This window comes from Malania oleifera, chromosome 9, assembly GCF_029873635.1.
Source record: "Malania oleifera isolate guangnan ecotype guangnan chromosome 9, ASM2987363v1, whole genome shotgun sequence".
Lineage (NCBI taxonomy): Eukaryota > Viridiplantae > Streptophyta > Magnoliopsida > Santalales > Ximeniaceae > Malania > Malania oleifera.
The window spans coordinates 84672640-84683984 of record NC_080425.1 but is presented as its reverse complement, the minus strand read 5'-3'; the positions used below and the strand labels follow the sequence as shown (position 1 = coordinate 84683984).

The 11345-nt window shown below is 36.3% G+C and overlaps 1 protein-coding gene across 2 annotated transcripts; it reads left to right on the top strand.

Moving 5' to 3' along the window:
* Positions 1-439: 439 nt before the first annotated feature.
* Positions 440-8384, top strand: LOC131163341 (DNA-directed RNA polymerase I subunit rpa49). 2 transcript variants are annotated; one of them, XR_009139063.1, is made up of 5 exons: positions 440-958; positions 2229-2375; positions 5740-6060; positions 7141-7751; positions 7955-8384. XR_009139063.1 is itself a non-coding variant. In XM_058119936.1 (4 exons), exons 1-4 carry the CDS (start codon positions 473-475, stop codon positions 7546-7548), a joined length of 1362 nt encoding a protein of 453 aa, XP_057975919.1. In that variant the 5' UTR covers positions 440-472; the 3' UTR covers positions 7549-7899. The 2 variants fall into 2 exon arrangements, 1 of the variants encoding a protein (XP_057975919.1); XM_058119936.1 differs by lacking the exon at positions 7955-8384 and having other exon boundaries at positions 7141-7899.
* Positions 8385-11345: the final 2961 nt, after the last annotated feature.

Below are 11345 nucleotides of genomic sequence, written 5' to 3'. Positions count from 1 at the left end.
GTCTTAAACATGATTTATATTCTTTATATTGTGATATAATTGATAGTATCTTGTCAAGATTTATTATTTTGTAGAGGAAAACCTAAATTCGAAAAAGAGTCTATTCATCCCACTCTAGACCGACTCTAAGGCCAACAAGATTTCAAATTTTAAGGACTTCCCTTGATATTTGTCAAAACACAAACCTTATCTTATATTTTGCAAAAATATAAAATTTTTAAGTTAAAATTTGTGTCTTTTTTTACAAATATTGAAAGAGGTATATGGTAATTTTAAAATCTCAGGAAAAAATATTAAAATTTTTGAAACTTAAGAAAAAATCACTATTTTTTACTAAATTTTGGGAAAGATTATTGTCTTTTTTACTTATAATTTGTTATTGAAATTTTTAGGAGTCACATTTTCCTAAAAAAAAAAAAACAATGATAAATGTGAATTGTGTTTGAGCTTTGGAGGTCCTTTAAAATGTAAGATGCAGCAACGATTGTTGTATCCGAAGCGGCCGCTCTCTCAGTTGCCGATGGAAACCGACGACGACATTCTCGGTCCCATGGACGCAGAAAACGAATCCCTAGACGAGAGCCAGAGGACCAAGAAGGAGAAGGAGAAGAAGAAGAAGAAGAAGAAGAGGAAGAGACTGGACGTGACGATGCAGGTCGTCCGCGAACACCCGGACAAGATCGCCCCTCTCGTCGGGTACTTCCCTTCTGGGTTCGACCCGAGCGGGAAAGGAGGCGATGGAGATCAGTGCGAGCCGCCACCTCGGGTTAGGGTTTTCAGGAACACTCGCAAGACTGGTAGGTTACAGTTGGTCGTGAGCCCCGACGATTCTAAAGTGGAGTTCGTGGGCACCAACTACTCAGGCGAAGCTGCTAGTGCGCAGCTATGTACTTATGCTCTTGGGGTGCTCGATAAGGACGCAGGGACACTGAAGATTGTTCCAATTGCATCGAATAAGGTATTTCATTTAGGTTCAATTTGTTAGCCATCTGTTTGACTGGGCAGGAAGCCGATGAAAAGAAAATTAAAAATAATTAGATCTTACGTTTCCTGTTCCTATGTACATTCCGAAGCTGCGTGGTATGAAAATATTGCTCTCAAAATTGTGTTGTAAACTTTTTTTTTTTAAATATATATTTAAAATTTAAGTTCCATTTATCTCAGGTGATGTTTTACGGGTAAGGTTGGGAAATATTCATTCTATTTGTCTATCAAATTGTTTATTCTCAGGAGGATTTTTTCTTCTTTTCTTCTTGGAAATTGGAAAAAGTTTTTGTCCAAGCACATAATGGAGCCGGAAGATTGATTTGTACCTTGCAAATTGTAAATTAATCACACGAAACACTTCCCAAATTTTGAAGGGGGTTTCTCTTATGCTATTTTTAGTTTTATTTGGTTGAACTTGTTAGGAATTACGTAGATGCATTCAAAATTTAGTAAACCATTCTACCATTATTTAACACTGGGAATTGCTGCAATGACTGTTCGATATATGCTTGCTTGTTATACTGGAAGTATATTTTGGCTTATGGAAGCTGAAGGCCTAGCAACCATGCTTTGGAAGTGGGCAGCAGTTCAAATTATTAGCCAGACAATGCCTGCAGGAAATTACAGCATTTTAACTTGTATAAAAAGGTTGAACTTAATGATTGAATGTAGGTTTACTCAGAGATTTCTTGACTTAAAATTTTTAACAAGCTGCAGTCATTTTTTGCCTTTTGAACTAAGAATTGTGCATTAGAGGTTGAAGTTTCTTGTAATTTCAAACTTCAATTTAACCTTAAGACTCTATTTCTTTTTGAACAAATTTTTTTTCTTTCTTTGTATTTTAATAAATAAATTTAAAGAATCATTAGCCATTGCCTCATGCTTGAAGGGGAGCGTAGCCGCAATGGTAAGGTTGTCGCCATGTGTTCTGGAGGTCACAGGTTCAAGGCGTGGAAATAGCCTTTTGCAAAAATGCAAGGTAAGGCTGCGTACTATAGACCCATTGTGGTCCGCCTCTTCCTCAGACCCTGCATATGCGGGAGCTGTGTGCACCAGGATGCCTTTTTTTCTTTTTTAGCCATTGCCTCATGCATAAAGTTTATATTTTGCCTCATGGGTGGGAAAATGTTCCTTTCATCATGCTTCTAAATATATGCTTTTGTATAAAATTATTCCGCCTTTTTTTCTTGGACAAGTTGATGGTATTTTTTTAGTTTAATTTGGTTTGGATGCCATTGCAGATATTTAGATTGGAACCAAGTGTTAGTGGATCATATTTTCCTAGCGAGGAGCCACCTACTGTGGTTAATGAACTTACTGCAGAACAGAGGGCAGACAAAATAAATAGGCTTACTAGCACTTATGGAACAAATAAGTCGATAAGCAAGGTACATCTACTCATATCCTGATGTTATAGTATGTGATACCATAATGCTCTTGTTGCTGTGCAGCTTAAATTGGTAAAGTATATGTTTTTTCCATTAGATTTTTCAAGGTTTAGCAATTAGCACTGTTATGTGAACCCTTTTAGATTCAGTGTGCTGGGTTGATAACTTGATACTGTTTGCAAGATTGGGTAAAGGGAAAGGGATGATATACACAGGATCGGCCAAGCTACTTGAGCTGAGCCCAAAAGCATCATAGTTGAAAGATTGGTTTAATATTGTTTGTGACAAAACCCAAAACATCGAAGTATTGAGATATTTTTTTTGTTTGTGAATAACCATGTCCTTCAATTTCTTTACAAGTGTATCCTTTGATGTACCCCTCCAAAGGCTCATCCATTCCTCTCCCTCTGCAAATGAAAGTCCATACTTTCTTTAACCCACTGTCTACTCTTTCAACTTCAAAGGGTGGTGGAAAGAAAGTATAACCAATCCATATTGAGCCACTGCTACCCCACCGGAAAAAAAAAAAAAAAAAAAAAAAAATTCCTCTGAACCTTCCAAGCAAAGGGAAAATGTATCAGTAAATTGTTAAGAGTTTTGCCCATCTCTTTTGCACATGAATCAACACCTGACACACACCACAATACCACACTTTATTTGAAAATTATTCCCTAAAGGGGATGGTGCCCCTAGAAGTCTCTCATGTGAAGAAAGAAACTTTCTTGGGACCCCAAAACTTCCACTTCTCTTTCCAAGGAAAAGGGTCATCGACTCATCAGTTTATAAGATCTATGTTGTTTACACAAGGATAAACCTTAATAACTAAAAATCAATTCATTTTTATTCAACTTGGAGTTTTGTATAATCGTATATTTATATGCCGAGTGTTAGATTCCTCATTGAGTGTGTACTAGGAAGATCTTGGCCATATAAGATGGGAGATAGGCTTCAACTTTGTGAGGTGCCTTTTGTTGGGCAAAACTCTACCAGGTCGAAGTGGACAAAGGCTTATACAGTTGGATTGAGATTGTTACCTTTGGTATAGAACAACCTCGAGGGTATTGTCATGTGGGTGGGTGATGTGTCTTGCACAAAGTTGTTGGCCACTCTAACAAGCACGTCAGAGGTTGCTTGTGTTGTGACCCCACAATGGGTGTGTACTAGGTTCCTGTCCTTGAAAGGTTTATTAAATTTCAATCTTATGGGCCAAAACTGTGAGGATCATTTGGGCCAAAGAAGATTTGAAATTGGGTCGAGGTAGTTACACCTAATATGTTAGCTGCTTGGTAATAAGGAAAATAAAAAGGAAGCCTAATACTACTTTCTTAATAGCTAGATTACCAAAATTTAGTAATTTGGGACCTCCTGACCAATGTTTTAAAAGGTAAAGGCGTAAGGTGAGCCTTTACTTTGGACAAGGTGAGGCATGTGCCTTAAGTTGTTGGGGCGCCTTTTGTCTGTTGGAGTCTTGCTTGATTTAAAATACATTTTATGCATTATTAATATAAATTTTATTAAATAATTTTTGAAATCAATTATATAAAATTCCCAGTTTCAACACTTCAAATTCACAGAACTCCAGCTGTCCTTGCTTGTGAATTGTAAAGGTAAAGCTAGGTGCTTATCCAAGGAAACAAGGTTAGCAATGGATTATCTTTTCAGCCAATAAAGAGGTTAACAAATCTGAATCCTGACCCCCATCAATCCTGGATGCTATTGACCCACAAACCGGTACATGTGATCCTAATCACGGTTCCAGGGTCTAGGCAGTGACCCAGTTAACTATGATCTAACCAAGGAGTCAACCTTCAGCTTGTGTTATATAGGCGAAATATATATCATATTTAAATGCTTCTTGATATTTTACATGTTTTAATCTTTTTAAAGCGTAAAACTATTAAATTCATATTTTTAAGCTTATTTTTACTCAAAGAAATATGTATATAATATAAAAATTCTCTTATTTTATAATGACATTTACCGGTTTGATGACCAACTCAACCCACTGGTTTGAATACAATGTAAAAATTGTCTTATTTTTTAATGACATTTACTGGTTCGATGACCGGCTCGACTCACTGGTTCGACTGGCCTGCCTGGGTTTTAAGCCATGGTGTGGCCTATGTGGTTGCATATGCAGGTTTGGGTACTGGTGCCTATGTGAAACTGATCAAATAATGAAAGGACATTGGTGTTTTGATGGTTTTGTAAATTCTTGTAATATTTTTGTGAATGATTATTGTGTTTAATTTGTGCACATCATGAAGCTGTGGGTTTAGGTGCTGATACAGCATATGAGTATCTAAATTATTGACTGATGTGTTGATGCCATGTTTGCACAACAAGTAATTGAAAAGTAATGGGGGAAGTTGCAGGCTTATACGCTGTGCCTTTTTTTGTCCTTGGCGCAGTGCTTAGTGGGCAGATGGAGAGGGATGGTGAGGTTGGGTAAGGGTTTTTCTTCTTGTGCAGATTTGTGGGAATTTGCAGGGAAGATTGCGGGGAGGGGAGGGGAGGGGAGGGGAGGGGGTGGGGAGGGGAAAGGGAAAGGGTGAAGGGTTTCTTCATGTGGGTTTTTCTCGTGATAGCTATGGGTTATCCTCTTGTTGTATGGATTTTGGGGGGAGGGGGAGTGAATAAGTGGGTCTTAGGTTTTAAAGGGTGATTTCTTAAGCTGCGTTGAGTGCTTCTAGCAGTGCAGTTGATTCATTAGGGGTGTATGCTTGTGTTAAGGGAAATTTGGGAGAAAGAGGAGGGAGGGAGGCTGAGCAGTAGCTCTAAAAGGGCGTTTGACCCAGAGCTAGGAAACACAAACGTTTCTAACAGGCTAGTGTCAGTATCCGATACTTGCTGGAAGGTAGTTGATCCCACCTAGTGGGACTTAAGGTCTGGTTTTTTGTTGTAATTAAGGTATCCTGGTCATGTCGCATATATCCTCACCATGGAAATACCAACACTTCTAATAGGCTAGGGCGTCAGTATCCGACGCATGTTGGAAGGCAGCTGATCCCACCTAATGAGACTTAAGGCTTGGTTTGTTGTTGTAATTGCCATATTATGATATTGGTGTTGTGTCATAGCTGTCTCTTGTATTTGTATCTGTGCTTCCTAGACCCAGAGATTTGGTGGGATGGTCAAGGATTTTATTGATTAGGGAGGAGATCTGGTTGGGTTTGGGTTTCAGGGTTTGGCTGTTGTTTTGTGGGCTTCAAGTGGATTTTGGGTTAATGTATTCTACCCTTGATTTGGCTCTTGCATTCTTTTTCTCCTGGCAGAATTCTTTTCTTGGTAACAAAATTGTACTTTATTCAGTGTTCTGGTTGAAGTTATTGTGCAGAAGATAGATTTATGCGTCTTATTGCAGGCTAAGAAAATGCTCTCTCTTAATCAAAATGAGGGTTCTAGTGCTCCAATGGATTCCGACAGGAAACTGGAAGGAGTTGTTATAAACAAGGAGGCTCTGGAAAGTGTTGAAACTATTGCTTCTCGTAATATTCCACCATATGATGTCACAGCCACTACAGCTGAGATGGCCTATCCACTGGGCAAGATTATTCAGAAAGCTGAGTGGGATTACCTTCTGGATATTCTTGAGCTCTTGCAAGCAGGAGCAGAAGCAGAAGTATCTCCTACTGCCTACCCAAGTTTCGTTTGCAACAGAATTTATAAATTGAAGGATATTGAGGTATATATCTAATGTGTTCAGACTTTGGCTTTTCTTATTATAATACAGTTATAGTAACTACTATTTGCGGGAGCATCAGCTTATCCCGAGTCCTGACAACCATATGAATGGCAAATCTACTCTGTAGGCCATTGTCAGACTTTAAGAAACGCCTTGTCATGATTCTTCCTGTCATGGTTTGGACTTCTGTCACCATGCAAATGGGTTGGCCTTGATATCTGTGTTTTGATAAAGGAAAATAAGAAAATAAGCGGATGTTTAGTATCATTGTCAAAAATTACGAAAACAGAAATTAAATCTTGAAATAAAAACTAAAAAATTGAAAACCAGCAACATATTTGGCTAATATTTATAAAACTAAAATAATTAAAAACTTGATTAAACAGATGTTTATTTTTGTCCTTGAATTAAATAATAATTAAAAATTATGATTAAAATAATGAAAGTACAAAGTAATGCAGATTAAAGATACTATAATAAAAATAAAAATTGTTATTATTTTACCTAATTTGAACATTTCAAAATTCACTTTACTATAACGATAATTTTTTTTCAATAAAGTTTCCTTTACTTATTAAAAAAGGAAAATCTTATTATACATGACAATTGAAAAATAAAATTTTGTAAATGGATTATTATTATTTTTTGATTCTGTTGAAATTTTATTAATATTTTTATTTTAAATTCATATATTCATTTTATTTTAATTTGAATGGAAAAATTTGTATAAAATGGATGATTTAATCCCAAAAAAAGAGTTAATTCTTGATATTAAAATATTTAGCAATAGGTTACCAAAATAACTGAAAATCGTAAAATTTGGTTTTTAGTTTTTCGCAAATAAAATGACAACAGAAATAGAAAACTAGCAATGTAATTTTCATAATTTGTTTCTTAACTGTACAAAAATGAAAACAGAACAAAAAGCAGAAAATAGAAATGATAGAAACAGATCCTAACTAGTATGGGCACCAAATGAATCAAAAGTTTACAAATAATTTAAGCTTTTATGTGCAATAATTGTTTTCATTGTTGATATTAATTATAATTAAACTCTTTTCTTTGATTTTCATTGTATAGGATGAGGAAAAGAAGACGACGCTTGCTTGCATATTGTCATATATAACCCATCTTATAAAATTCAAGGATCAGCATTCCATGGATGGTGCCTCATCTGCAAAAGATCATAAAATACCAGCAATCTTAGTTAAGAAGTTTTCATCTATGTTTGCCGATCCAGCATTGAAAAAACAGCTTTCAGAGGCAAATAATGGTCTCCTCATCAGCTATGTCCTGGTGCTTACCCTCTTTGCTGATGATTTTCGGACTGACCCATTAGATATAGCGAAGGATCTGAGAATGCCTGCTATTAAAATGAGACCACATTATGAGCATTTGGGTTGCAAACTTGTCCGTCAAAACAACGTGACATATGCTACCCTTCCTGTTCCTCTTCAATTTCCAAAGCCACGGCGGCGGCGAAGGTAGATGCACAAGTTGTTTTAGTTCTTGCTCTTGCAATTTGTTGACAAGACACAAGGGCAATTTTGTTAGCCTTATGCCAGAGTCTCTGAGGGGTGCCGTTGGAAATTATTTTCATTGAGTATTTTCTATTTCTCTGCAACATATGTATTTTTCTTGTGGTTGGAAAATTCGATTGGCACTTGAGCTATATAAACTCCTCTCCCCAGGTAATATCAAGTTTTAGTTAAATTGGTTTTATTTCAATTTTTATGAATTGTTTTTGTGATCATATTCCTGCTTAGACAATGAGCCCTACTGTTGTAATTTCTGTTCTTGTTGAGAGTCTCATATGATGAAATTGTTCTTTTTGTTGAATCTTGTAGTTATTTTACTCATCTGATGAAATTGTTCTTTTTGTTGAATCTTGTAGCTATTTTACTCCTGCTGATTTGGAATTAGCAAATAAAAATATATTTGGTGATTGAGAAGCTTTTGTTGGATAGCAATTTCAGTCTTATGATGCTGCCTATGTTGGGTTGAAGGAGAGCTTAGAACTTGCATTTTGACCGAGGAACCTATAGTGTAAGCAATAAGATCGAAGGTCTGTTTACTGTGTTTCAGCCCTAGAGGAGCAAACTTTTATTCTTCTTTGGTAGCAAACTTTATTAATGGAATGTACAACAAAAGTGGAAATACATAGACAATAGTAAAGAATGCAATAATTCAAGGAAGTCTGAAAAAAATTAGCAAGGATGCGTAAGGTCTGCTAAACATTAAACGAAGGAGATCTGTTGTATACTGAAATTTGTAGCCAGAAAATCTTTATGCGATATTTGGAAATATGGATTTTGGGTCTTTAATTTGATTTAAATGAATTTAATCAAATTTAATACAATTTAGAGTTAGACAAATTTAATCTAAGGCTTCTCTCAAGTAATTTTTAGGAAAGGTTTAAAAGTTTGACATAAACCAAACCACTCAAGCATAGACACTATTAGTGGTTATTTAGTCATTTAGCATTATTATTATGTGTTAAGAGTTATATTAATAAGTGTGAGTTAGTGAGGGTACTATGGTCATTGGATTGTACTTGACATATATTATAAATAGAGGTAGAGACCTATCATGAAGGTTAGGTCTTCCATTTTACCTGATTATTTAACATGGTATTAGAGCAAGATCCGACCTAAACCCTAATTGCATAATCGCCACTAATCAAACCCTAAATATCATAATACCACACAACCTGTTGCAGTAGGAGGGTCATCAACATCACCAAAGTCTAGGAGTAGCTTCAGTAGTAACCAAAAAATACTACACTTGTCGAAAAAATCGTGGATGCTGCTATCCACTTCAATACCTTAAAAAATACCTCATATTTTGCAAACTAACCACATAGCAAGCCATAAAATGTCTCGATCTATCAGCTCTGTTGACTTTATGAGTCTGATCCCGTTTTGATTATGATAAAACCAATGTTTTATACTTGTAAACTGAGCTTCTTGAACAGATTCATCCTTAGCATGCACTGATGGTAGGAACACAAGGAAACCATACGATCCATAAAATTCAAGTTTAAGATGGTTCTGGAAAAAACGAAAGGAATGAAGACCACTTTTTCTTGTTGTAGTTGTGTTCAATTTATTTGGTTTTTAATTTATCATGGTTTGTAATAATTAATGCATCTTATGCATGATAGGGATGAATGCTCAATGGATTATAGATTGACTCATAAGAACCAATACCCTTAAGATAAATGCCACAACTTACTCACACAAGGTTGAAAAGGTTCAAGGGCCAAAATGGATTTAACAAAGGTCGACCGACGCCAGATTTTTGAGCACAATTAAAAAGCCTAGGCCATAGATTGACCTTATGAACCCATGCACATAATGAAAAGTTCCTTAGGCTAAAATGTCACATTTACATAAACAGGGATCAAAATTAGGGTAAAAAATTCTGCTTTGAATAGCTCCGGTCGACTGAACCCACCTAGTTATATTCAGCTTAGTCGACCGAACCCATTGTTGGTTGAAAAGTCAAAATATTAACTGTCACGCCCCAAACCTGAAAATGGGCTCCAGGGTGTGATATAGTAACCTAACCTATCTCTGTATCATACAACCATTCATGATACCACACAATATAAGGGTCTGACCTCGTAGGGTTCACATATACCCTATACACCATCACATACACAACATACACAGCGGAATTATACAACTTATTGCATTAATTTCATACTATCATATCATACCAGAGTTTATACAAAACCATAGTCTAATTCCCAAAATACATAACATACCTCGGGTATCTTCATAACCCAAAATGACAGCCCAGCCAAAGATTAGTACTTACATAAGTACTTCTACAAAGCTAACCAACAACCACACTCCTGAAATGCTAGGACGCTAGTGTCGGCTACTCGAAGGATCTGAAAAATATTTGTATGACAGGGGTGAGACACCTCTCAGTAAGGGAGAAACAAGTTATATCAGTGTGTGGGCACATGAGTGTTACTTCAACAGAAAAACATAATACTTTACAATTCCAGTATTTTCATAACACAGTTCCAATATAGTTCACAACACAGTGAATTCACAAACACATAGTATATTTCACAACACATATCCACATCAGAATTAAATCGGATGTCCCAACTCATCGGTAACAACCTAGATGAGCGACTCGTTGGAATTAAAACCGGATTTCAGACTCATCAGAATTTAATCGGATGTCTTGGCCCATCGGTAGTGAACCGGAGGCCCTAACATGTTGGTAATTAAAGCGGATGCTTAGCTCGTCGGTAATTAAATTGGATGCTCACCACATAATAACAATCATCACATAGAATCCTCGGTATTTAATCGGTATTAGTTTTCCACAGATTCCTGAAAACAGTTTTGGAACCACCATTCCTATATCTCATTTCATGATTTCATAACTTAACTCATTTCAATATACCAGCTCATGCCACACTTATTTGGGTAACAAATAATCACCTCATAATTAATCTGAGAATATAGTTTAACATAAAATGAAGGTACGGTCATCTTTATATTACCATTTATTCAAATACATGATTTTCCAACAAAAACTGAGATGAAATTTGATAACCCCAATTTTCCCAAAAATCGTAAACCCAAAAATCCCGTAATTTCACTCGATAGATTTTCCCAAATAAGTAACCAAAATGACGACTTAGAACTATACTTCAATATAATCCTACCTACTACATATCTACCGAACCAAAAATGAAATCGAACCCTTACCTCGATTTTGGGATAAAACCCAAAATTCCTCAAAATGAGGATCCGATTTGCTATAAACGTAGAGATTTTCCCCCTGATCCACGTAGTAACGTCAGATCGTTGATTCGGGTAGTAGATGGCCCGAAACCTTAGTTAGAGAGTGGTTCGAGTTCTAGAGAGAGAGAGAGAGAGAGAAAGAGAAAATTTTTATGTTTCTTAACCATTAAGAAAGTGAAAATTCAACTTATAGACCCTTGACCCGATCGGTCTTGTCGACGAAGTGAAGCACTCGTCGATGAGCATAAGAAGGACATTCATTGATGACAGAGTGGCCTCGTCAACGAGCTTGAGATTTCAGAATTCCCAAAATCTCTCGATATTTACTCGTCGACGAACCTCTGAATTTTGAAAGTGAAAATTCAACTTATAGACCTTTGATCCGATTAGCCTCGTCGACGAAGTGAAGCACTCGTCGATGAGCATAAGAAGGGCATTCGTTGACAACGGAGTGGCCTCGTTGACGAGTTTGAGATTTTAGAATTCCAAAAATCTCTTGATATTTACTCGTCA

What these genes read in the sequence shown, in the direction of transcription:
- LOC131163341 (XM_058119936.1), top strand. Translation starts at nt 473, where the DNA reads ATGCAGCAACGATTGTTGTATCCGAAGCGGCCGCTCTCTCAGTTGCCG. An exon ending in TTCCAATTGCATCGAATAAG is followed by an intron (nt 959 to 2,228) that starts GTATTTCATTTA and finishes ATGCCATTGCAG; the next exon opens with ATATTTAGATTGGAACCAAG. An exon ending in CAAATAAGTCGATAAGCAAG is followed by an intron (nt 2,376 to 5,739) that starts GTACATCTACTC and finishes GTCTTATTGCAG; the next exon opens with GCTAAGAAAATGCTCTCTCT.